Source organism: Schistocerca piceifrons, chromosome X (assembly GCF_021461385.2).
Source record: "Schistocerca piceifrons isolate TAMUIC-IGC-003096 chromosome X, iqSchPice1.1, whole genome shotgun sequence".
Lineage (NCBI taxonomy): Eukaryota > Metazoa > Arthropoda > Insecta > Orthoptera > Acrididae > Schistocerca > Schistocerca piceifrons.
In genome coordinates this window covers 517,076,619-517,103,840 of record NC_060149.1, presented here as the reverse complement: position 1 = coordinate 517,103,840, position 27,222 = coordinate 517,076,619, and the positions used below count along the sequence as shown (strand labels likewise).

At 45.7% G+C, this 27,222-nt stretch overlaps 1 protein-coding gene across 3 annotated transcripts in view; it reads left to right on the top strand.

Annotated features, from left to right (window-relative positions):
- The window catches only part of LOC124721529 (synapse-associated protein 1), a 289,918-nt gene that overhangs the window by 184,414 nt on the left and 78,282 nt on the right, over positions 1–27,222 (top strand). For all 3 annotated transcript variants that reach the window (XM_047246548.1, XM_047246547.1, XM_047246549.1), the window contains exon 4: positions 12,690–12,811. In XM_047246548.1, the coding sequence (XP_047102504.1) occupies positions 12,690–12,811 (122 nt within the window). The remainder of the gene's footprint in view (positions 1–12,689; positions 12,812–27,222) is intronic.

The window sequence follows — 27,222 nt, the reverse complement described above, 5'->3', positions numbered from 1 at the left end:
TCGTCTACCCGCCTTTTGCAAGGTGTAGACCTCTCTTTTTCCCTACAGTTTAGACTGCAGCCACTTTCATAGGTAAGTCACCTAAGCTGTTAACGTCAGATATTATCTGACCGTTTAACGTACTGTGATACTGTTTTCCCGCAAACAAATCTTAAGAAAGTCGTCACCAAACAACGTGTTGTTTCTGTCATGGCTATAAATTAATTACAGAGATATTGACGTCAGCTTAGTTTGTCAAACGGAACTACGGTAATTTGTCGTCCTAGCATCATCAAATCTGAACGCTCGTGGGAAAGTATGCAAGGGTTACCGTTGCAAGGGTGGCGTCGGTTAAACAAGCGAGCCGGCACATTCTGTCTCGCATCACTGAACGTTGGGACTATGGAAGATGCAGCGAACTATCTAATGCACTCGCAAAAAGGCGCATCGGCTTCTTTTCAGTGCAAGAAACAGGGTGGAGAGGGCAAAAGCCAAATGACGTTAGTTGTGGTTACAAACTGATACACAACGGAACCGCCCACAGAACAGCATAGGGAATCGGCATTGTCATGCTAGCGAAATTCGATGATTCTGCTTCTGAAGTACAGCGTAACGACAATCGCCTCATGAAAATTCTCTACATTGCAGACAGATGAAAAGTCCACTTCTTCAGTGCCTGTGCCTTACAAATCAGCCCGAATGTAGAAACCAAAGACGCCTTCTGGTCAATGCTTGACGAGAAGACTGCTTAAGACCCACAAGAAGACAACTTCATCGTCGTTGGTGACCTGTATGGACATGTCGGACAAAGAAAAGATCATGACGCTTATGGTGAACATGAACATGGACATGGAGAGGAAAACGATGACTGCCAGCGCATCCTCTATTACCCAGAAACTCATGTACTGGCTATCGCGAACACTTGCTACAAAAATCGTGAAACTCAACGAATCACGTACTATAGTGGATCAAACGCGACATAGATTGAAGTTCCGACCACGTACCAAGACATAATCAAAGATGTGTTAGACACGAAAGCTGTTCCATATGAAACCTTTGCATTGCAACATCTGTAAGCTTAGCATAAACTCACCAAGCTCTGGGCACTCTTCCAGTAATGGACCATCAAGAATCAAACGGTGGCGCCTCAGGAGGGTGGGGGGGGGGGGAGGCTGACATTATGACAGAAAATACAGTGGTATCAAGATTTTAACTTAAGTTAACTTTAATTTCATCAGTTACCGCTGTGGAGTGCCCTCAGAGAGGGCCCCCACAAGGGAGGAGCGCGCCATCGGAGACGCCGGTAATCATGGGGGATTCTTCCGCAATGGCTTCCTCACCTTCCACTATGTCTGCTGACAAGCGTAAGTTCACTGAGTCTCAGCCACAGACAGTTCTTCCATCGTTGCCACAGTTCCTTGTTGTTTCTCGGTCTGACGAAGGTCACGACTTCTCCACGGTCAACTCTTTCATTATTCAGAAAGGTATCGACGCAATTGCAGGTCCTGTAAGGTCTTGTTCCAGATTACGGAATGGCACCCTGTTGTTAGAAACAGTCAGTGCCCTCCAGGCACAAAAATTGCTGCGTATCTCACTACTACACACCTTCCCTGTCCGGGTGGAACCGCACCATACTTTAAATTCCTCGCGTGGAGTCGTTTATACACGCTCCCTCGATGGATTATCTGACGAAGAAATTCAGCACTACCTGTCTGACCAGGGCGTAACGGCTGTTGTTAGGGTTATGAAAAGGGTTTACACGAACATCATTCCAACCCGCACTGTCTTCTTGACATTTGACAAAGTTCAACTCCCATCGAAAATCAAAGCAAGCTATGAGATAATTTCCGTTCGCCCTTACGTCCCAAACCCTACGCGTTGCTATCGGTGTCAGCGGTTCAATCACACCAGCCAGTCCTGTTCCAATCCGGCCAAATGTGTTACGTGTGGCAAGGATGCCCATGAGGGTGCTTGTCGACCTCCATCCCCTCGCTGCATCAACTGTATGGGTGACCATGCTGCTTCCACTCGAGATTGTCCCGTTTTTAAGGACGAAAAGCTCATCCAGGAAATTAGAGTAAAGGAAAAGGTGTCGACCTTTGCTGCTCGAAAATTTTTCGCCAGTCGACAGCCCACCGTGCCTCAGACAGGAAAATACAGCACTGTCCTTGCTTCTCCTCGGCCAACAAAGGAGGCGGCCACGCAGACTTGCGACCTCACCTTTAGTGCCACGGTCGTCAGATCGGCCAGCGCAAAGATCGCCCGTTCAACCTCACCACTTTCGCCTGCCCACTCTCTGGCTCACCCTTCGTCGAGTTCTGCTAAATCTCGAGCCCAAAAGACAGACACCAAGACTTCGAAAAAAGAGCATACTCGTGAAGAGTTTTTACGTACCGCAACTTCCCAACCATCGGTTCCTCCTTCCTCTAAACATCATACTTCCAAGAAGGCTACAAAGAAACCCAGTTCCTCTCCCTCTCCGCCAAGGCGTGTCCCATCTACAGCACCACCTGGCGGAAATAGCCCTCGGCCGTCTTCTGTGTCGCCGAGGCGCACTGCTGGCGGCCGATCAACCGGCCGATCGCTGGTGGCAGGAGCTGCTCCTGACCAACCTATGGATCAGGATCTTCTGCCTTCGGGTGAATGCCATTCCATGCTGTCGGTCGCAAGCTCTGAGCAGTCGTTGAGATGTCAGCGACCTTGGTCACATTCCTCCATTTTCTGTTCACCCTATGTCCATTATCCACTGGAATATCCGCGGTATTCGAGCCAATCGGGATGAATTGTCGATCCTCTTACGATCCTACTCGCCGGTCATCTTCTGTCTTCAGGAAACAAAGCTGCGTCCCCATGACCGCTTTGTTCTCCCTCATTTTCAGTCCGTCCGATATGATCTCCCCTCTGTTGAAGGCACTCCAGCACATGGAGGACTCATGGTTCTTCTCCATTAAACTCTCCATTATCACCCAATCCATTTAAACACTTCCTTCCAAGCTGTCGCCGTCCGTCTTTCCCTTTCCGGATACACGTTCTCTGTTTGTACTGTATACATTCCATCGTCCACACCAATGGCACGAGCTGATCTCCTTCATCTTCTTGGTCAGCTTCCACCCCCATATTTGCTGGTTGGGGACTTCAATGCCCACCACCCGCTTTGGGGATCTCCACATCCTTGTCCACGTGGCTCACTATTGCTAGACGTCTTCCACCAAGCAGATCTAGTTTGCCTCAACACTGGGGTCCCTACATTTTTGTCTGCCTCCATGACAAATTTATCTCATTTGGACCTTGCGGTCGGTACTGTTCCGCTAGCTCGGCGCTTCGAATGGTTCGCCCTTGATGATACACACTCGAGTGACCACTTTCCAATTGTCCTTAGACTGCAGCCTCAACTACCCTACATGCGCCCGCGACGCTGGAAGTTTGCCCAAGCTGATTGGACACTTTTTTCGTCTCTAGCGACATTCGATGACCGTCACTTTCCCAGCGTCGACGATGAGGTCTCACATATTACCGACGTCATTCTTACAGCTGCGGAACATTCAATACCACGCACCTCCGAATTGCCCCGGCGCCCTCCAGTTCCTTGGTGGAACGAGGCATGCCGTGATGTAATACGTGAGCGGCGACGTGCTCTCCGCGTTTTCCGCCACCATCCTACTTTGGCCAACTGTATCCGCTATAAGCAGTTCCGTGCGCGATGCCGTCGTGTCATCCGCGATAGCAAGAAGGCAAGCTGGAAATTCTTTATTAGCTCATTTAACACCTTCACTCCCTCCTCGGAAGTTTGGAGTCGGCTTCGACGGTTCTCAGGCGCGCCTAGTTTCACCCCGGTCTCTGGGCTCACTGTCGCGCATGACACATTAGTGGACCCCGTCGCAATTTCTAACTCGTTGGGTCAGCACTTTGCTGAGATTTCGAGCTCTTCAAATTACCCGCCAGCGTTTCTCCCGAAGAAACGTGCAGCGGAAGTGCGACCTCTTGCTTTCTCCTCACAAAATCGCGAAAGCTACAATACTGTTTTCTCCATGCGGGAACTCCAACATGCACTCTCTTCTTCTCGCTCCTCCGCCCCAGGACCGGATGGTATCCACGTCCAAATGTTGCTGCATTTATCAACCCATAGTCTGCGTTACCTCCTTCGCATTTATAATCGAATTTGGACCGACAGTACTTTTCCCAGACGATGGCGGGAAGCTATCGTCGTTCCTGTTCCGAAACCTGGAAAGGACAAACATCTCCCCTCTAGCTATCGCCCCATTTCTCTCACGAGTAGTGTCTGTAAGGTTTTGGAGCGTATGGTGAATTACCGTTTAGCGTGGTGGCTGGAATCCCGCAGTCTTTTAACACCTGCCCAATGCGGATTCCGAAAGCATCGTTCTGCAGTTGACCATCTTGTTGCTCTCTCCACTTATATCATGAACAATTTTCTCCGGGAACGCCAAACAGTAGCAGTACTTTTTGATCTGGAGAGAGCATACGATACCTGTTGGAGGACAGGCATCCTCCGCGCACTGTTCTCTTGGGGCTTTCGAGGTCGGCTGCCCCTTTTTCTTCGCGAATTTATGGCAGAGCGCACATTTAGGGTGCGGGTGAACACTACTCTCTCCCGTATTTTCTCCCAAGAAAACGGGGTACCCCAGGGCTCCGTGCTGAGTGTTGTACTGTTTGCCATTGCCATCAATCCAATTATGGATTGTCTCCTTCCTGATGTCTCGGGCTCCCTCTTTGTGGACGATTTTGCGATCTACTACAGCTCTCAACGGATCAGCCTTCTTGAAGGACGTCTTTAAGGATGTCTCGATCGCCTCCACTCTTGGAGCATCGAAACCGGCTTCCGTTTTTCTCCCAGTAAGACCGTTTGTGTTAATTTTTGGCGACGTAAGGAGTTTCTTCCGCCCTCCTTACATCTAGGTCCTGTCAACCTTCCGTTTTCAAACGTCGCTAAATTCTTGGGTCTTATGTTTGACAGAAAACTGTGCTGGTCCTCCCACGTTTCCTATCTTTCGGCTCGCTGTCTGCGATCCCTCAACACCCTTCGTGTCCTGAATGGTACCTCCTGGGGAGCGGACCGAGTGGTCCTTCTCCGCCTCTATCGCGCCTTAGTGCGCTCGAAATTGGACTATGGAAGCATAGTCTACTCCTCTGCTCGGCCGTCTATTCTTCGGCGTCTCGACTCTATCCACCACCGTGGATTACGTTTAGTGTCTGGAGCTTTTTACACTAGCCCTGTGGAAAGCCTTTATGCTGAGACTGCTGAACCTCCGCTGTCCAATCGGCGAGCAGTCCTTCAGAGTCGTTATGCTAGCCATCTGTCCTCCATGCCTGCTAATCCAGCCCATGACCTTTTTTTCGACGCCTCCTTTCGTGTAGGGTATGCAGGCCGTCCCTCCTCCCTACTACCACCGGGAGTCCGCTTCCGTCAACTGCTCCATTCTCTTTCCTTCCGCTTTCCTAAAACCTTCTTGACAACTTGGGGTACAGCACCGCCTTGGCTCCGTCCCCGAATCTGCCTGCTCCGTGACCTTTGTCGATTTCCCAAGGATGGTACCCCTTCACTTGTTTATCGTCGGGCATTTGCTGCTCTATGTGCACAAATGACGGACGCCACATTTATTTACAGCGACGGCTCGAAAACATCGTTAGGTGTAGGGAGTGCCTATATTGTTGGCGACACCCCAAATCACTTTCGGCTTCCCGACCAGTGTTCGGTTTATACTGCGGAGCTTTACGCTGTTCTCCAGGCTGTCCACTACATCCGCCGCCATCAGCGGATACAGTACGTTATCTGCTCAGATTCTCTCAGCTCTCTCCTCAGTCTCCAAGCTCTTTATCCTGTGAACCCTCTGGTCCACCGGATTCAGGACTGTGTGCGCTTCCTCCACCTTGGGGCGCCTCGGTGGCGTTCCTCTGGCTCCCGGGACACGTTGGTATCTGTGGAAATCAGGCGGCCGATATTGCAGCCAAGGCTGCAGTCTCTCTTCCTCGGGCAGCTATTCAATCGATTCCCTTCGCCGATCTACGGAGCGTTTTATGTCGACTTGTTGTTCATTTATGGCACACGCATTGGTCGACACTTACCCATAATAAATTGCGGGACGTGAAAGCTCTTCCTTGTGCTTGGACCTCTTCCTCCCGAACGCGTCGTCGGGAGGAGGTAATTTTAACTAGACTCCGGATAGGGCACTGTCTTTTTAGCCATCGACATCTTTTAAGCGGCGATCCTCCCCCACTCTGTCCCCACTGCTCTCAGCTGTGGACGGTAAGACACCTTTTAATTGAGTGCCCCTATTTTAATCCGTTACGCTCCCGTCTACAGCTATCGACTGATATATCGTCGATTTTAGCAGATGACACGCGCTCAGCCGACCGCGTTCTCAAGTTTATTAGTGCCAATTAAATGACGTCAGTCATTTGAAGCTTTTTTTGGGGACAACCAACCCCTTTCTGTAGTGGATTTTTAAGCCTTCCTTCTGCTTTTAGTTTCTCAAATTTTATGACTTTCGTACCCATTGCTGCTGGTTTTCAATTTCGGTTTTTTACTGTTTCCTAAGTCACGGACCGGGCGCTAATGACCATAGCAGTTTTGCGCCCTAAAACCAAAACAAACAAAAACAACTATCAGGAAACGTTTCGGTGGTCGCACCGATCTAGAAGAAAATGCGAGAAAGCCGTCGGCGATGGTTTGGGCTGTGCTGTTGCACGCAGAGGACTATACCATTTCCAAAGGCAGCATACACAGTGGAAGTCATGGGAAAGAGACCCAAAGGACGACTTAGACAGCGATGGGCCGACACTCTGCACAACAAGAAGGTTGTGAATCTTCAGCCAGACATGGCCCACGATCGGACAAAATGGAGAAAGCGAATCCACTCAGAGGATCCTACCACTAGGCGGGACAAACGTTAAAGAAAAAGAAGGAAAAATAGACAATTTCAACGTAGTTTCACTCTCTGAATCTAGTTAATAGTTTCGGAGAAATTATAGTTAAAGACGTTTGGTTTTACATGTTCATGAAAATAAATCTGATACTCCGCATGGAACAGCTATTTGTTTGTTCAAAACGGAGAAATCGTAACCAATAATAATTGTAATTTCCTCGAAGCAGTGTACCGGATTTCGGAGAGTGAAACTACATCGAATTTGTTAGTTTCAGATCTACAATACTGGCAGTAAAAATTCTGAGGCGATACCAGTTTCACTGTAATAAATCTTACTAGAAGAAGAGATTACACATCGTTTAGTGAGAACTTCCTTAATGTATACCTGGGTTAAACGAAGTTGTGATGTCTCAAACAATTCTGAAATGTTTGGGATTAACTACATAGGAGACTCACCTTGTTCGTCTCATTAACTAAATGAATGTTAGCAGATAGTAAAATGTTAGTACGACGCTCTGCTGCTGCTCCATACAGTGGGTAGAATTTACAAAATGCTCCCAGTGAAGAACATCCTGAATGCGAGTTTTGGAACGTAAGAAATGACGGCAATACCAAAGCAAATTCCTAAATTCTGAGATTATATTCCTATCTGTCGCGTAAGACTGGATTCCTCTGTATAACCTTGCTTTCGTCCTTCAGTACTAAAAAATACGCGACGTGATCATTATGTACATTGCGAATTGACCTCTATTCGTCTAACTCACACATTTTCAAAAACTGGGCTGTTTCCTCTAATAATTCCCCACTCCGCATCCTCGTCCAAACGAACTGCTGCTCCAACGAAAGAGTCAACTCCAACCTTCCCAGTAGTCATTCTTCCATCGATGCTCCAAACGCAAATGGAACGGGACTAAATCGTACTGTGTACTCCAGGGGTGAGTACCGTCTACCACGGACTCACGTCGTTTGCAGAGTATAGTTACAGAAACTATTACATATCTAGTGATAGCCAGCAATGATGTAACCGTACGGACTGTCAAGGGCTGAGAAGTGGGTATATCTAATGTCCTCGCGCCCTCCCGCGAGCGATAGACATGGAGTCTGTGTAAACTGTTACGGCACGCCCGTGATTGCTAGCGGGTGTAGCGCAGCTTTTGTAAGTACCATCTCGGAGCAGTTAGCCGTATTAAAAAGTTCTGCTCAAAAAAAGAAAAAAATACTACAAGAAATTGCCACGAAAATAAACTTGAGCACGTGTACGCCGTGGGCAGTGTTTTAAAAGAAGAGATTTTCTTTTCTTCGATTAACTCCTTTACCACTGCGACCAAAATCCAGACATATTCGGAACTCAGTTAAATGAAAAAATGCCAGCAAATAATATCAACCGTCTCTCACTGATAAATTAGGAGGAACTGACACGAAATTGCGTAAAATAGGTAATTGTAAACGATCGGGGGAAAGTGAGTAGACACGTTAAAAATACTGAAAAGGAGCTTTGGGATTACGATGCTGAAGTGGAACAGGAGATTGAAATATACTTCATACAGGATGGGATTCAACGTAACAACGAAGAAAGTGACAAGCACGTAGGCTTTGCGACCCATCCAGCAACTCGAAAAAGATAGTATACCGACAGGGCAGCGGAGGTCATTGACGCAGCTAACGAAAGTGCAGTTACAAAAGGAATGAAATTATTATGAAATTATTAAAAGTTGACAGTTGTGTAGAGTATTCATTAAGAACCATTACTGGTAAGAAATACTTCCGTTTTTTTACGATTTGCAACCGTGCGACATATGTTCGGCTAGATTTCCTCAGCGTCAGTGTTTTATAGCTGTAATCCGCTCCTCCCACTGTAAGGTCGTGATTCTTGCATCAGCAAACACTGGCGCCCTCACTGTTCAGCAGTATTCTTTCTTTTATTTATCAGTTATTTACATGTCCCGAGTAGAGCAGGGATGCGGTGTTAGTATCGGCCACGTCGTCGATTTCCAATCTTTGAATAAAACCATTAAAATACGTAAATACAATGTTGGGAAAAAAATCAATGATCTTATAGTTGAGGAATTGGGACCGTGTACAGTCGTGAAACGAGTTAAGGATTAAGGATAGCGCTGTCGGCTCTTGTTGACATTTTCTTGGTGAAGGATTTTGATGCAAGGGGGTCTGGAGAGACTATCCTTTTATGGTGATAGAAGATGTGGAACGTAGAAAATGGAAAGATCAAGGGTGAGCTTTATAACCTTCATCTGGAGTAGAAGAGGGTAACTTTATGTCGGACAAAAAGTAAAATACCTGTCGTACTGACCTACAATGTTACAGCGCCTTTAACCTTTCAAGTAATACAGCTTCCATTTGGTTCTCGTAGAAAAGTAGTCTGCAGGGTAGGTAATGTCGAGTAAGGAAAAACAGTAGGGGAGAACGAAAATATCTTTTGTTGTTACTGTTTCGGGATAAAAAACTACTGTTTTTGAAGTGGAAATGTGATTACGCGTAAACAGTGTTTAGTTAATGAATGTGGCTGTTGTAATGTGTGCCTGTGGAGGAGACTTTGGCTAGGGCAACATGCTATTTTCATACTTACGGCAGACAGCCGCATCATTTGGTCGGACGCACAGCGGGATGCGTAATAAGAGGCTAATTGATTTGGAGGAGGTGGAGCGCGAAATGAACCGGCCACAAAGCAACAGGTGCCCGGCGCGTCTCGTGACCTACAACACGTAATAGCGGGCCTTGTCCCTGCTCATCACTACATGCGCCCGGCGGTATTCAGCCCCACTCCCTTGTTCTCTGCCCCTTTGTTGGGCAACGCAGTGACGCGCAACTGGGCAAACAACCGGTACATCTCCGATGCTCACAGAATAGATTACTTTTTAACAGCTTACTTCTTGCTTGTATGCAGCTTAATTGAACTCCGAGGCCATTACGCCCATCGAAAGGTGAAAAACAAGAACACAGCTGTTAAACAGATTATGCCGTATTATTGCTAAGATGCTGGCAACAGACTAGGTAGTTACATAAAAACCTGTAAATCCTCGATTATTTAACGAATCGAACTCCCATGTATAAAACAGCTTCAGACATCTGATTATTTAACAAATGACTTAATGTGTTAAGTATTTGGCTTTAAGCGTAAGCGCCGGCCGAAGTGGCCGTGCGGTTAAAGGCGCTGCAGTCTGGAACCGCAGGACCGCTACGGTCGCAGGTTCGAATCCTGCCTCGGGCATGGATGTTTGTGATGTCCTTAGGTTAGTTAGGTTTAACTAGTTCTAAGTTCTAGGGGACTAATGACCTCAGCAGTTGAGTCCCATAGTGCTCAGAGCCATTTTTTTTAAGGGTAAGCGAGAAAAATTTGGGAAAAATTTTGAGTTATGCTTAAAGTCTGTTGGAAGTCACGAAGTGCGCTAGTTCTCAAATAGTAGATGAGCGTTATCAGTTATGCTGCGTACCCCAAACTTCCATATGTCGGACACTAGTAAACAAAATGATAAGATCCGGAGGTGCATTCAAGTTCTAAGGCCTCCGATTTTTTTTCTAATTAACTACTCACCCGAAATCGATGAAACTGGCGTTACTTCTCGACGTAATCGCCCTGCAGACGTACACATTTTTCACAACGCTGACGCCACGATTACATGGCAGTGGCGAAGGCTTCTTTAGGAGTCTTTTTTGACCACTGGAAAATCGCTGAGGCAATAGCAACACGGCTGGTGAATGTGCGGCCACGGAGAGTGTCTTTCATTGTTGGAAAAAGCCAAAAGTCACTAGGAGCCAGGTCAGGTGAGTAGGGAGCATGAGGAATCACTTCAAAGTTGTTATCACGAAGAAACTGTTGCGTAACGTTAGCTCGATGTGCGGGTGCGTTGTCTTGGTGAACCAGCACACGCGCAGCCCTTCCCGGACGTTTTTGTTGCAGTGCAGGAAGGAATTGGTTCTTCAAAACATTTTCGTAAGATGCACCTGTTACCGTAGTGCCCTTTGGAACGCAGTGGGTAAGGATTGCGCCCTCGCTGTCCCAGAACATGGACACCATCATTTTTTCAGCACTGGCGGTTACCCGAAATTTTTTTGGTAGCAGTGAATCTGTGTGCTTCCATTGAGCTGACTGGCGCTTTGTTTCTGGATTGAAAAATGGCATCCACGTCTCATCCATTGTCACAACCGACGAAAAGAAAGTCCCATTCATGCTGTCGTTCCACGTCAGCATTGCTTGGCAACATGCCCCACGGGCAGCCATGTGGTCGTCCGTCAGCATTCGTGGCACCCACCTGGATGACACTTTTCGCATTTTCAGGTCGTCATGCAGGATTGTGTGCACAGAACCCACAGAAATGCCAACTCTGGAGGCGATCTGTTCAACAGTCATTCGGCGATCCCCCAAAACAATTCTCTCCACTTTCTCGATCATGTCGTCAGACCGGCTTGTGCGAGCCCGAGGTTGTTTCGGTTTGTTGTCACACGATGTTCTGCCTTCATTAAACTGTCGCACCCACGAACGCACTTACGACACATCCATAACTCCATCACCACATGTCTCCTTCAACTGTCGATGAATTTCAATTGGTTTCACACCACACAAATTTAGAAAACGAATGATTGCACGCTGTTCAAGTAAGGAAAACGTCGCCATTTTAAGTATTTAAAACAGTTCTCATTCTCGCCGCTGGCGGTAAAATTCCATCTGCCGTACGGTGCTGCCATATCTGGGACGTATTGACAATGAACGCGGCCTCATTTTAAAACAATGCGCATGTTTCTATCTCTTTCCAGTCCGGAGAAAAAAAATCGGAGGCCTTAGAACTTGAATGCACCTCGTACATAACGTTGAACTAGCGAAGCGAAAGCAGACTGCCTAAAAAGCATTGCTCCAAACTCTGAATGTTTTTCGTGTGCTCCGGAGTTCTGGTGTTACTTTTAATTACCGTTTACACATGTTCTACGGGGCGACAGCACATAGCATGAAATAAATCAGTATTTTGGTGTATAGTCTATTGACATACAACAGTTGGTACTGAGCTGAGTGTCTGACATCTGGAGATTCGGGTGTTAGAGATAAGGGCGGTTTCTACCTGTAGTAGCTGCCTTTTTGTGTTAAACTGTTGACATAAGAGTATATCTCTTCATGGGGTTGATTATGACGATGTTTTAAATTTCTTTATTTCGGTCAATAACTACGCGAAATATTGAAAATTGAGTTTTTCCCCTCTAAGTTACAATTGGTACTGGGTTATGGAAGAGCAGTTGAGTAATATAGAATATTGCCGACAACACGAACAAGTGAAACTGATAAAATTCAAACAAAATAATTACAAATAATAATATTACTGTAACATTCGGTATACACAGTATCATCGTAAAAAGTTACATATTAAAATTATGAACCTGCTCTGTACCACAATATTTTTGCTGTCGTATTGAGACTGGTTACTTTACCATGTAGTATGTTGTTTTGGTCAACGTTTTTTTCGCACGCTGAGATCGTTGTCAGTCCCGACTATCTTATTGCGAGTGTTTGCGCCACTTCTTGACTGCTAAACTGAAGGTATTTACCATATAGTTGATAGGTTCCAAATGGCTTCGAAATTTCCAACGATAGTGTCTTCGTCAATCAGGTTTTCCAGACTTCAGCGTTCGAACCTGCCACCAAAACAAATACGCACGCACACACACGCGTGTATAACACTTTGAACTTAAACAATGCAATTGATGGTACTTGCCATTGAAAAAAATGTTTTGAAAGTTGTACAAAAATTTGTTCATATTTTAACCATCATAATCTTTTTTTATTCTCAATTAATAGTGTATAATGTCTGCGTTTTCTTCTTTCAGTCTCAACTAAAGCTTTGCAAGGCGCCAAATCCATAGGAAGCTTCCTTTTCTCTGCTGTGAATAAGGCTGGAAAAACAGTGAGCGAAGCAAGTGCAAAAATCAAGAAGACAGTGGAAGAAAATGTAAGTACAACCATTTTCAACAGTTAATTTCCTCCCTTTGCCCCACCTTCATGTTATCCTTTCTCTTTTGTTGATGGTACACGTTAGTTGCAGGTTGACAGTCTGTTGTGGTGTAGGATCTAAAACTTTTTTTAAAAATACAGAAAAAGGGGTTTGGGGGGTTAGGAGGTAGCTGTGCCAAGCCAATCCAATCCACAGGGCTTCTTTAGCCGTCTGAATTGACATAACATAGCTGTAACATTTCTGCTGCTGTTGAAAATGAATTACCAAACGATACTCCACTTCATGAACGAGGTGCTCCATCCTGCTTTCGATGAAGCATTGTGCTACTACTGTCTGTGGCACGGGAATTTGTAGGCGTCAGGACTTCAGGACACATCCGTGTAATAAACAAATAACTAATTACATAACATCATTTTTTCCACAATCAAGACCTTGACTATTAATCGGAGAGAGCACAGTGTCAAGTGAAACAGTGTGGCGGCAATAAAACATTCTACATCTACTTTCTCACTGAGCTAGTCACCTTAACAGTGTGAATTGGACGGTACTGAAGGAACCACTGATCTGCTCCATACCATTGTGTATGTTAAAATGCACCAAGGGAGATGTATAATCTCTACTCTATTCATCCAGCTGTTGAAATGTGTTGAACGTTCTGTAGTAACACTTGAGGCGGTCATAGTATTTTAAGCGAATCCTGTGGTCATACTGAAACGAAGTGGCATAAGGTATGTGTAATCATTTATGGTAACTGTTTTCATTCAGTGCTACAGAATTTTTTATTGGTAAAACACTTACACTGAGCTTGTTTACCCTCTTTTGCGGTATTCTGCATGGTATGGGATTTTTGCCAAGTGGGATTGACAAAGGACATTGAAAAAGTTGAAAGGAAAGAGAAGTAGGGGAGGGTGTGTCAAGGAGATGATTAGGTACTTGGGATAGCAATCATTAAAACAAAGGCATTTTTAGATGCGACGAAATCTATTCACGAAATTTCTATCACCGACTTTGTCCTCAGAATGACAAAATACTCGTAGTTTGTTGGCTCATACCTGAATAGGGACAATGAACAACTTAATGGAAATCAAAGCTCGCACGGAAGGATTTATATAATGCACAGATAGTATTCGGACCAGACAGCTGGTTGGAGCCAGACGTCAGTGACAACGAAAGCCTAAGTTCAGACTGGAATGTTTATCGTAAGGATAGCGGGGAAGATCAGTTTGGATTCCGTAGAAATACTGGAACACGTGAGGCAATACTGTCCTTACGACTTATCTTAGAAGAAAGATTAAGGAAAGGCAAACCTAACGTTTCTAGTATTTGGAGACTTAGAGAAAGCTTTTGACAATGTTGACTGGAATACTCTCTTTCAAATTCTAAAGGTGGCAGGGGTAAAATACAGGGAGCGAAAGGCTATTTACAATTTGTGCAGAAACCAGATGGCAGTTACATGAGTCGAGGGACATGAAAGGGAAGCAGTGGTTGGGAAGGGAGTGAGACAGGGTTGTAGCCTCTCCCCGATGTCATTCAATCTGTATATTGAGCAAGCAGTAAAGGAAACAAAAGAAAAATTCGGAGTAGGTATTAAAATCCATGGAGAAGAAATAAAAACTTTGAGGTTCGCCGATGACATTGTAATTCTCTCAGAGACAGCAAAGGACTTGGAAGAGCAGTTGAATGGAATGGACAGTGTCTTGAAAGACCATATAAGATTAACATCAACAAAAGCAAAATGAGGATAATGGAATGTAGTCGAATTAAGTCGGGTGATGCTGAGGGAATTAAATTAGGAAATGAGACACTTAAAGTAGTAAAGGAGTTTTGCTATTTGGGAAGCAAAATAACTGATGATGGTCGAAGTAGAGAGGATATAAAATGTAGACTGGCAATGGCAAGGAAAGCATTTCTGAAGAAGAGAAATTTGTTAACATCTAGTATAGGTTTAAGTGTCAGAAAGTCGTTTCTGAAAGTATTTGTATGGAGTGTAGCCATGTATGGAAGTGAAACATGGACGATAAATAGTTTGGACAAGAACAGAATACAAGCTTTCGAAATGTGGTGCTACAGAAGAATGCTGAAGATTAGATGGGTAGATCACATAACTAATGAGGAGGTATTGAATAGAATTGGGGGAGAAGAGAAGTTTGTGGCACAACTTGACCAGAAGAAGGGATCGGTTGGTAGGACATGTTCTGAGGCATCAAGGGATCACCAATTTAGTATTGGAGGGTAGCGTGGAGGGTAAAAATCGTAGAGGGAGACCAAGAGATGAATACACTAAGCAGATTGAGAAGGATGTAGGTTGCAGTAGGTACTGGGAGATGAAGAAGCTTGCACAGGATAGAGTAGCATGGAGAGCTGCATCAAACCAGTCTCAGGACTGAAGACCACAACAACAACAACAGGATAGTCGCCAACGGTGGCGGCGTGTTCATTGCAGTAAAAAATTCGATAAAAAATCTAGAGGTTATCACGGGTTCAGAATGTGAATTAATCTGGGTGAATTGAGTATAAAAGAATGGTCAAAAATTGTGATCGGATGATTTTATAGACCACCTGGGTCAGGATCTGTAATTGTAGAGCGCTTCAGATAGAGCTTGCAAAATATCAATAGTAATTTTCGTGATCATGCCGTTGTAATAGGGGGTGACTTCAAGTTGCCAGGTATAGATTTCGAAGTATTATGCCATCAAATCTGGTGCCAGGGACAGGGAATCGTGTGGCATTGTTCTGGATGTCTAGTCCGAAAATTACCCTGAGTTAGAGAACCATCTCGTGAGTGTAACGTCTTAGACCTCCTGGGAACAAACAGACCTGAACTTTTCGAATCAGTTAACGTAGAGGTAGGTATCAGTGATCATAAGGCTGTGACACCATCTATGACAACGAGTCCTACAAGGAATGTTAAGAAAGGTAGGAAGATATATTTGCTCAGCAAGGGTGACAGGATACAAATTTCAGAATATCTCAGCAGTCAGCATCAAATATTCGGTGATGAGGGCGAAGATGTGGAGAACAAATGGAAAAAATTCTAAGGCGTTGTTCAATATGCCCTAGACAAGTAAGTATGTCCCGAGTAAGGTTTTAAGGGATGGGAAAGATAACCCTAGTTTAAAAGCCGTGTTAGAAAAACTCTACGAAAACAAAGAGCACTTCATCTCAGATTCAAGGGAAGTAGAAAAGCTAGCTGCCAAACAAAAGCTGAACGAAGCGAAAATGGGCGTAAGGAAAGCAATGAGAGAAGCGTTCAATGAATTCGAAAGTAAGACGTTGTCAACCGACCTGAGAAAAACCCTAAGAGGTTTTGGTCGTATGTAAAATCAGTAAATGGGTCAAAATCATCTCTTCATTCTCTCAGCGACCACACCGGCACCGAAACGGAAAATAACAGAGAGAAGGCCGAAATAATCAGTTAGGTCTTCCGAAGTTTTTTCACCGCGGAAGATCGTAACTGTCCCTCCTTTCAGTCGTCGTGCGAACGTCGAAATGGCAGATATTGAGATAACTGGCCACGGAATTGAAAAGCAGCTACAATCGATTATTAGTGGAAAGGCTTCAGGACCACGTGAAATACCTACAAGATTCTATAAAGATTATGCGAAAGAACTTGCTCCCGTTCTAGCAGTAATTTATCGTGGATCGCTTGAGCAACGAAAGGTGCCTAACGACTGGAAAACAGCGCAGGCAGTTCCCGTGTTTTTAAGAAAGGCTGTAAGACAGATCCACACAGTTATAGACTTATATCGTTGACGTCAATCTGTTGTAGAATTATGGAACATGTTTTATGCTCAAGAATTACGACGTTTTTGGAAAATGAACAGCTCCTCTATAAAAATCGAGATGGATTCCGCAAACAGAGATCCTGCGAAACTCAGCTCGCTGTGTTCCTCCATGAGATGACAGCGCAGTGGACAACGGCGCTCAGACTGATGCCGTGTCCCTTGACTTCAGTAAGGCATTTGACACCGTCCCACATTGCCGTTTAATGAAAAAAATACGATCTTACGGAGTATCGGAGCAGACCTGCGATTGGATTCAAGACTTTCTTGCAGGTAGAACTCAACACGACGCTCGTAACGGAACTAAATCGACAGAGGTAAAGGTAAATCCGGAGTACCACAGGGAAGTGTGATAGGACCGTTGCTGTTTACAATATATATAAATGATGTAGTAGAAAGCGTCGGATGCTCTTTAAGGCTATTCGCAGATGATGCGGTTGTTTATGCCAAAGTAGCAACGCCAGAAGACAGTAAGAATTTTCTGAACGACCTGCAGAGAATTAATGAATGGTGGAGGCTCTGGCAGTTGACCCTGAACGTAAATAAATGTAACATATTGCACATACGTAGGAAAATAATCCACTACTGTACAGCTCCACTATTGATGACAAACAGCTGGAGACAGCGTCTGCCGTGAAATATCGAAGCGTAACCATACAGAGCGACCTTAAGTGGAATGACCATATAAAACAGATAGACACCATACTCAGGTTCATCGGAAGAATCTTAAGGAAATGTAACTCTTCCACGGAAGAAGTGGCTTATAAGGTTCTTGTCCGCCCGATTCTTGAGTGTTGTTCATCTATCTGGGATCCCTATCAAGTAGGACTGCTAGAGGAGATAGAGAAGATCCAACGAAGAGCGGCGCGTTTCGTCACGGGATATTTCAGCTGGTGAGAGAGCGTTACGGAGATGCTAAACAACCTCCACTGGCAGACGTTACAAGAGAGGCGTTGTACATCACGGAGAGACTACTGAAATTTCGGGACAGCACTTTTCAGGGGGAGTCAGGCAACATATTACTTCTCCCCACATACACCTCGCGTATTGACCACGAGGAGAAAATTCGAGAAATTAGAGCCAATACAGAAGCTTACCGACAATCATTCTTCACACGCACTATTCGCGAGTGGAACAGGGTTGGAGGGATCAGATAGTGGTACCGAAAGTACCCTCCGCCACACACCATTATGATGTAGTTCAAAAGAATAAGGGGAACACGTATATCAACGAGCGGTACGTTAAATCTGATTTGATCCAGGCGGTATCTGTGAACTTATTGCATGGTTTCAGATATTCGCTTTCGGTGTAGGCTACAATAAAAATTAGTCGCCATCTAGTGGCTGTTTGTACGTTGCAGTGTCAGATGACGTATCAGAAGGAAGTGAGTTTCGGTGTCCGTGTTTTCTAGCGAGGTACACAAAAAAATTGGTTCAAATGGCTCTGAGCACTGTGGGACTTAACATCTGAGGTCATCAGTCCCCTAGAACTTAGAACTACCTGAACCTAACTAACCTAAGGACATCACACACATCCATGCCCGAGGCAAGATTCGAACATGCGACCGTAGCAGTCGCGCGGTTCCGGACTGAAGCGCCTAGAACCGCTCTGCCACCGCGGCCGGCTTGAGGTACAGAGATAGCAGTTGTTATTGGTGGACGTTGTATTCAACCAAGCACATGCAGTGCAACGAGACATCATAATGCAGTACAAGTTGCCAGTGCGGTCTGTTCGATCCAAAAAGGATGGAATTTCGGTCGTATTGCTGCAGATGCCTATGCAGTATGTCATCCATAGCTTATGGACACGCTACAGGGAGACTTTATTTTGTAAGGAAGTGTTTTGCGCTCGCATCTAGTGCTGCTGCTGTTCGCTGTGCGAGAGATTTCGATAAACATTGCTACCGGTCATGTCCATTGCCAAAGAGGACATGGGAAGAAGAATAGTTGGGAGGAAGGGAGAATAGCTATGATTAGGTAAACTCAGATATCTCTCTCCTTTTACGCACTCAGACGGCCTTGTAGGCACATTGCCTCTTGACCCATTCTCCACCGCCCGGAAGGCACATCAGTGTGAGACGTCTGTGATGCCACCAAAATAGCGCCCCACGTCTTGTTGAGATAATTTACACATAATAGGATACATGTAACGCGATATATTTCTCATTGCGACTTTCCACTTTCTCAAAAGCCCCAGAGAATTCATCCTTCAGAATGGTCTCTAGTTTGTCGGTCCAAGCCTTCGGTATCTGTTTTGTCGAATCTTTATCTCGTCAGTTACATTTTAGTTTAGGCGGGAGACAGTTATCCGGAGGTGAAAAACCTGGTGTATAAAGTGGATGGTGCAGCTAGAAACTGACGAATGATTCCTGCCGAATAAGGCGGGCCCTTGTCGTGCGGCAGGAAAGATTCGCGAGAGCTGAAGAGGACCCGCCAGTATCGTTGGTTTAGAGCGTAAGAACGTGTTGACTTCTGCTAAACTACTGCTAATATACTTTTTTATTCGCTCTTCTTCCTGCAAGCACGAATGATCCAACCGTGCGAGATAGCGAACTGCTAAGACACAGGACTTGTATTGGAAGGACGCAATTTCTCCACTTCTGGTCTTGCAAATATTTTTTACACGTTTCCAGTAGATTAAATAATGTCTATGCCAGAATGGTTCTTTCGAATGGCCCCGGACAGTTTCCTTCCCCAGTAAGAGTTCGTGCGTATCTCCTGATGACTTTGTCGATGGAATGTTAAAACACCAACTTTCATTCCGTCCTTCCTTCCTTCTTACACTTCGTGAACAGCGCTACTGCTACACAAAATACCATGAAATTCGTAATTCTTTTACGTGTACTGTAAAGCGTATGACGGAGAGTACTTTCTACTGTAATGTGTATGAGGGTGTGTTCCTGTTACATTCACAGAGGTCCGAGCTGGTATTTGCCTGATTTTATATGCACCGGGATGAATGATCATCGTAAATTGTGCCCTGAAAGAAGATTCTTAAACTTTTTTATGCAGCTTTCCGCAAGATATACGGCTTCTGTCTTAGGAGTGCTTGCGGTTAAAGTTTTTAAACATTCCTGCTACTTTCCGCCATTGAAACGTGGATGTGGCGGTCAGTCCTTGGTATACACTTGATGCCCCTCCCCGTTAGTCTGACGTAATATGGACACCATCTACGTCAGCGGCATGCAGTTATGGGATGTGCTAGTGTTCTGCATGCAATATCTCCTGTAGACAAACTCTTGTTTCCCAGTATCTGCCATATCGATCGTGGACTGCAATACACTTTCTTACAACTGAAAATAGTGATCATTCCACTTCATAATCCCACTTATTATCATGCTAAATATTTGACGTAATGATTAATGGTAATTTGTTAATCCATTAGTGAAGGGATACCTTGCTTTTAGGTTTCGTGAAGTACAGAACTTCGTATTCTTCTTCATAAAAAACTAGTTTACAGTCTTTGCATCTGGCCGATATTTTGGCGAGATGTAACAGGATGTTACTGCAATTTTTACCATATAGATATTCGACTTTAACAATTGCATCGGACGAGAGGGACTTTTTTTCCAGTCTTGGCGATGTTTCACCCACCCATAAGTAACTCTGATTTGCTGGCTAGTCTAAAACAAAACATTGGTCTTATTTTGTCAAAACATTTCTTGCCGTGGTTAATTCTGAATGAGAAATTATGACAAGATTCGACTCGATCGTGCATGAGTTTGCTCTCCTTTGTCACAGCGCATGGGAAAAACATTGTACACGGTTCCACTTGCTCATATCGTTTTAGGAGATCCGCAAAACCCCTGTTTTCAGGCGGTTTACCGTCCCTCTTTTCATTCGAAACGTGACTTGAGGATCCTCATTCATTTATCGGCGTTTACGATGTTCCCATTTTTACTAATTTCGGACCGAAAACCACGTCCTTCGTCTTTACCTTCTCTCCTTCCTTTATGAAAAAGTTTGTGCCACCAGAGGAAAGATTCAGTGCGCCCCTCCCTCACTTCACACGCACACACAAACAATGTTCTATCAGACATTTCAGTAACGGCTAGACCAGTGCTTCTCAAGAACATAGCTGTTCGAAGTGATTCAAACTACATAGTTACACAGTCGTCCAGTAGATGGTGCTAATAGGAAATCTCAGAAACAGAACTGGCAATGCCCATAGGCTTTTTAGACACAGTATACTTATAGCTGATGGCATGAAGTGCCTTGGTCTCTTCTTGCCATAACACTTATCAGTATAAACATGCAACACGTGTATTGTTGTATGGGGATCAATATTGAACCGTTACTCTTAGGAAGGCATATGTAATTCCTTTTCGAGTTTATCAGACATTAATTTAGTACTTCAGGGCAATATACAGCGATATAGCTAGTGCAGTAGTACTTCATTTTTACTGATTAAGCTCCCCCTCCCCCCCGTCGGGGGCTCACGGTTGTTTCGTGAGTTCGTACGTGGTGCACACGGAGCTCCGAGCTATGGCAGCCTGTCCTTCCTTCACGGGTTGTATTTCCTTCATCGTGCCCCTCCCTCTCCATCCTGCTCCTCCTTCCCCGTTGCCCTTCTTCCCCTCTCTCGATATTCTGATTTATGTCGACCTGGCTATCCACCAGGTTCCCTGTATCCCTTGCAATTTCGTTCCTCCTGCTTATTCTCTTTCATCCTTTTTGGCGTTTTGGTCCCCCCTTTGGGGTTTGACCTCCACTTCTAAATATTCTGTCTTTAATGTGAGCCATTTTTTGGGAAGAACTCCCTCCCTAGCGTCTACAGTGTGAATTCCTACGCCCCCTTCAGCCGCCCCCGTCGTTGCCCACCCCCTCTGCCCTGCTAGCTTTCCAGCATGTGTAGCCAGTTGTGTGGTGGGGCTGTTAGGTATCCATATGGCTGAGCCCCCTGACAACACAGGGATCACACGAGTGATACCCGAACTGTTCCCGGCCCATGTATTCCAAGGAGTGGTTGCATGGCATCCTGGAGCATCGAAACTCCCAGCAACGGTCGTCGTGCCGGACGGCCGTTGCTGTGTCTGGGTGGCCCAATGGGGAGAGCCCCTGATCGGAGTGGATGGTATGAGGGCAGATGATTGGTGCATGAAATGTATCAAGCCGCAAAAATCTGGCTATTTCCACACAGCCATCTCTTCGAGTGGTAATGGATCATTGAATGGTGCTTCTTATGACACTGCAGCCTTCACTTCCTTGGCTGCGCCCTGTGAGGAGGGCCAAGCTCGCAGTCTCAGAATGAAACACTTTCCCCGCTAACTGGTCTGTACTAGGACGGACGGGGACACATTCACCGCCACAAAGCCATTGGTTTTTGTGGAGATTATTGAGGACAAAATGGGCGAACTGAAGTTGCTCAGTAAGACGTGGTTGGGCTCCCTGTTGATCAAAGCATCTTTTGCCACCCAATCTGCAGCCCTCCATGCTTGTGATCGCCTTGGCGGCGTCTCGGTGTCTATTACCCCTCACCAGCCTCTGAATATAGTCCAGGGAGTGATTTTTCATAGGGAACGTATCCTTTAAACTTGGGAGCTCCGGGCTAATTTTGAGCGACGCGGTGTTCATTTTTTCGATGTGTGCGGAATGGATGTAAAGACGACCACACTACACCTTATCTGGGGTGACACCCTCCGAGATAAGGTTGAAGTTATGTGTGTTACCAACGTGACATACAGCCATATGTCCCACCATCCATGAGGTACTTTCAGTGCTTGAGTTTTCAACGTATGTCTTCCCGCTGTATGGCAGACCCTCTGTCTGGTGACTGTCGCCACTCTCTCCATGAGGGAAGTCTCTGTGTTCCGCCACTTTGAGGGTGTCAACTGTCGTAATCGCCATTCTCCACGCTCGCCATATTTCCGAGTTTACGAGAGAAAAAAAGAATATCCAGGAGTTGGACAGACTCCCATACGGACGACACAGTAATAATCATTCCTGGCGTAGAGAAACAATTGAAAGATTTGAAAGCAAATAAATCACTAGGTCCGGATGGAATCCCAGTTCGATTTTACAGAGATTATTATATGGCATTGGCTCCTTAACTAGCTTGCATTTATCGTGAATCTCTCGCCCAGCACAAAGTTCCAAGCGACTCGAAAAAAGGCGCAGGTGACTCCAGTGTATAAGAAGGGTAAAATAACAGAACCACGAAATTACGGACCAATATCCCTAACTTCTGTCTGCTGCAGAATCCTTGAACATATCCTCAGTTCGAATATAATAAACTTTCTTGAGACTGAGAAGCTTATGTGCACGGATCAGCAAGATTTTAGAAGCCATCGCTCGTGCGTAACTCAGCTTTCCCTTTTCTCACATGATATACTGCAAACTGTGGATGAATGGCATCAGACAGAGTCCATGTTTCTAGATTTCTAGAAAGCATTTGACACCATGCTCCATTACAGACTGTTACAGAAGGTACAAGCATATGGAATAAGTTCACAAATATGTGAGTGGTTCAAAGACTTCTTAAGTAATAGAACACAGTATGTTGTCCTCGACGGCAAGTGTTCATTGGAGACAAGGGCATCATCAGGAGTGCCCCAGGGAAGTGTGATAAGACCGCTGTTGTTCTCTATATACGTAAATGATTTGGCGGATAGTGTTGGCAGCAATCTGCGATTGTTTGCTAATGATGCCGTGGTGTACAGTAAGGTGTCGAAGTTGAGTGACTTTAGGAAGATACAAGACGACATAGAAAAAATTTTCAGTTGGTGTGTTGAATGGCAGGTAGTCCTAAATGTGGAAAAAGTAAATTAATGCGGATGGATAGGAAGATCAAACCTGTAATGTAAGAACACAGTATTACTAGTGTCCTACTTCACACAATCAAGACGTATAAACATCTGGATGTTACGTTCCAAAGCAATAAGAGATGGAACGAGCATGTGACAGCTGTTACAGGGAAGGCGAAATGTCGACTTCGGTTTATTGGAAGAATATTAGGAAAGAGTGGTTCACCTTTAAAAGAGACCACACATATATTACGCTGTTGCGACCTATTCTTGAGCACTGCTTGAGTGTTTGGGATCTGTGCCAGGTCGGATCGAAGGAAGACATGGAAGCAATTCAAAGGCAGGCTGCTAGATTCGTTATTGGTAGGTTTTAACAAAACACAAGTGTTATGGAGATACTTTGGGAAGTCAAGTGGGAATCCCTGGAGGGAAGGCGACGTCGTTTTCGAGAAACATTGTTGAGAAAATTTTTAGAACTGGCGTTTGAAGCTGACTGTCGAACGATTTTACTGTCGCCAACATACATTGTGTGTAAGGACTACGAAGATAAGATACAATGGCTAGTAGTGGTACAGGGTACCCTCCGCCATGCACCGTATGGTGGCTTGAGGAGTATTTGTGTAGATGTAGATGTACAACTCCCTGGATCGTCTATCTTAGGCTGAGGCGCGCCAAAAATATAACCACTTCCACCCAATGTGATTATTTCTACTTCTGCTTATTACAGCCTTTCCCCCTCCTACCTCTTCCTTACCCCAGTGCCATCCCCCCCCCTCATCTCCCCCTCCCCTGAAGTTCCCACGCCCTCACCTCCAGGTGCCGCTCCCCCTAGCCAGCCCCTAGCCAGCCGAAGATGTGCCCCCTTCGGCACCTGTCAGTGATGGGGCTCACACCTGGGACCCTTCCCGCCTGGCATCTCTCAGGCCGGAAGCCAACTACCACAATGCGACCACAAAACACTATCTGTGCGCCCCAAGGTCGCCCACTCTCTTTCGGTTCCAGATCTTGCAAAAGCCTGTTCTCCTTCTGTGTCCTGTCCTCCTCCACGCCAAAAGAAGAAGAGGAGGAGGAGGAGGAGAAGAAGAAGCAGCATCAGGACAAGGCATCCCCTGGTGCCTCCGAAGGCGCTATCTCCCCCTTCGCAACCTGAGTCTGCCATCTTCTTTATGGATGTCACCCCATCCTCTTCTATGACGACCATTGACCCAGGTGACATGACGTCCCCTCTGCTTCTTTATGTCTATCCTGGACTCTCTCGCCACACGATAATCGAGTGGAATTGGAACAGATACTACCGTCACCTACCGGAAAAACAACAATTTCTTTCCTCTTCGGACTGCATTGATGTGGTCGTGCAAGACGTCTCTGCTACTCTCCTTCATGCCTCTGGCACTGCTTCCCCGTATCCACAGGTCTCCATCATTGTTTACCGGTCACGTTGTGGACCAAGAACATAGCAGTCATTATCCAGAACTGCCGAAGGCCCTGCAACGATTTAAACGACACCCTTCACAGCCCAACCTTATTGCTTTTAAGTGTGCTAGGACTCACTACCTTATCAAGCAGAGTAAACAGGAATGCTATGAGTGCTGTTTTTCCACCCTGGGGATGTATGCCTCTTTGTCACAGGTTTGGGCCAAGCTCCGTAGGCTTCTGGCTCCCCAGCGATAATCAACTGTCCAGGGTCTTATCCTACAGGGTGCTCTGTGGTCTGATCCATTGGTTCTTGCAGAAGGCCCCCCTCTGTTTCAATCCCCCAACAAGCTGAATCATATAATGAACCCTTAATTGAATGGGAATTCTTACAGGCTCGTACCTCTTCATATGACATGGCCCCAGGCCATGATTCCATCCACAACCAGATGATCCAATACTTGAATGTTACCCAGAGGCAACATCTAACAAGGTTCTTCAACTGCATTTGACTTATGGGTGCCTTCCCCTCGCAATGGTGAGACAGCATAGTTATCCATGTCCTTAACCAGGGAAGAACCCAACATCTCTCGGCAGCTGCTGTCCAGTTGGCCTGACTAACATACTTTGTAAACTGCTCGAGAGGATGATTAGCTTCCTATTATGTTGAGCACTCGAATCTGTGCCTTTTGTCCCTGTATCAGTGTTGCTTCTGTGAAGGACGATCTCCAACTGACAAATTATTCAGATTGGAAACAACAATCCGACAGACTTTTACTAATTGCCAGCACCTTGTCGTGGTCTTCTTTGACCTACGTAAGGCATACAACATGACTTGGCGCCATCACATTTTAGTTACCCTCCATGATGGGGTTTTGTGGTCCCCTTTCGAATTTTACCTGCGAGCTTTTATCCTATTGGGTCTTCTGGGTCTGAGTTGGCACTTCACTCAACACCCCTTGGGTCCAGGAGAATGGTATCCCACAGGGTTCTGTGTTAAGTGTCGCACTCTTCCTCATCGCCATCAGTGGGCTTGTAAGCTCTGTTGGGCCTCTTGTTACCCTGGCGTTGTATGTCTATGATTCTTGCATCTGGTGCAGCTCCCCCACTTGATAGCATCAGCTGAATGCCAGCTCCAAGGCGCCATCCGATGGCCTCTGCGTGGGCCCTCTTTCGTGGCTTCCAGTTTTCTCCCTCCAGAACGCTAGTTATGCATTCTTGCTGTTGACCCACAGTACAACACAGTCCCATTTCTTCGGCGTTGGTTTTGATAAAAAGCTGTGGCTGCCCCACATTTTCCAGCTGAAGACTACCTGCATGCGGACACTTAATGCTCTCTGCCTCCTGGCCCACGCATCGTGGAATACAGACCGTGCCACTTCTCTCCACATTTACCACGCTCCGTGTTTGTCCAGAGTAGATTATGATTGTCAGAATTATGGCTTGGCAGTTCCTTCCACTCTGAAACTACTTGACTGTGTTAATTAATATGGGCTGCATCTGGCTATCGGTGCCTTTCACACAAGTCCCATCAACAGTTTCCTCATAGAAATGGGGATTGTCTCCTCTACAAATAGGATGGAACCAGCTCCTGGTTTCTTACGCAGTCACCATTCAGCGATTCCCTGACCGTCTCTTGTACCCCATCCTCTTTGCAAACAAGGCATGTCTCCCTCCTGATATCCACCCTCAGGGTGGATTGCCAGTTGGAATGTGTCTCGCTTCCCTATGTCGGGATCTCCATCTCCCCTCACTGAAGTGTGATCCGTGTGTTCTCCCACCCCCCTGTCTCGGATGGTGCCACGGATAGGGACTGATCCGTTCCAGGGTCCTAAGGTCTCTGTCGCGCCTGTGATATTTCAGCATCATGTGCATTCCTTTCTTGAAGAGTTACGGGTGCTACCATCTTCTACATTGATGGTTCGAAAACGGTAGATGCGGCAGGATTCGCTTTTGCGTCTCTTACTGGTATGGAACACCATTTACTGCCTGGATCATGTAGTGTGTTCACAGCAGAGCTGCTAGTCACTCACAGAGCACTCCATTTTGTTACTCAGGCGTCCCTCCATAGTGTTTTAGTATATAGCGACTCAGTGATCAGTTTTCAGGCTATAGACTGATGTTACTCTCGTCATCCTTTGATTAGTGCTATCCTTGACCACCTCTCTGCCCTTGGCCATGCCGCACCTCTGTTGTCTTTCTCTGGCTCCCAAGTCATTTTGGCATCCCAGGGAATGAACTGATTGACTCTTTGGCGAAAGAGGCAGATACTTAAGTCCCATTCCCTTTCATGATTCCAGGTGCAGATACGCGGATCCACATCAAATCTCTCTTTGCTCAAAAGTAGAATGACACCTGGTGCGCTACTGCTTTCAGTAATAAACTGCTCACAGTGGAGGAGACTATTGCAGTTTGGTGCTCTTCCTTCCGTTCCCCTCGCAAGGAGTCGACTGTTTTATGTTATCTACGCA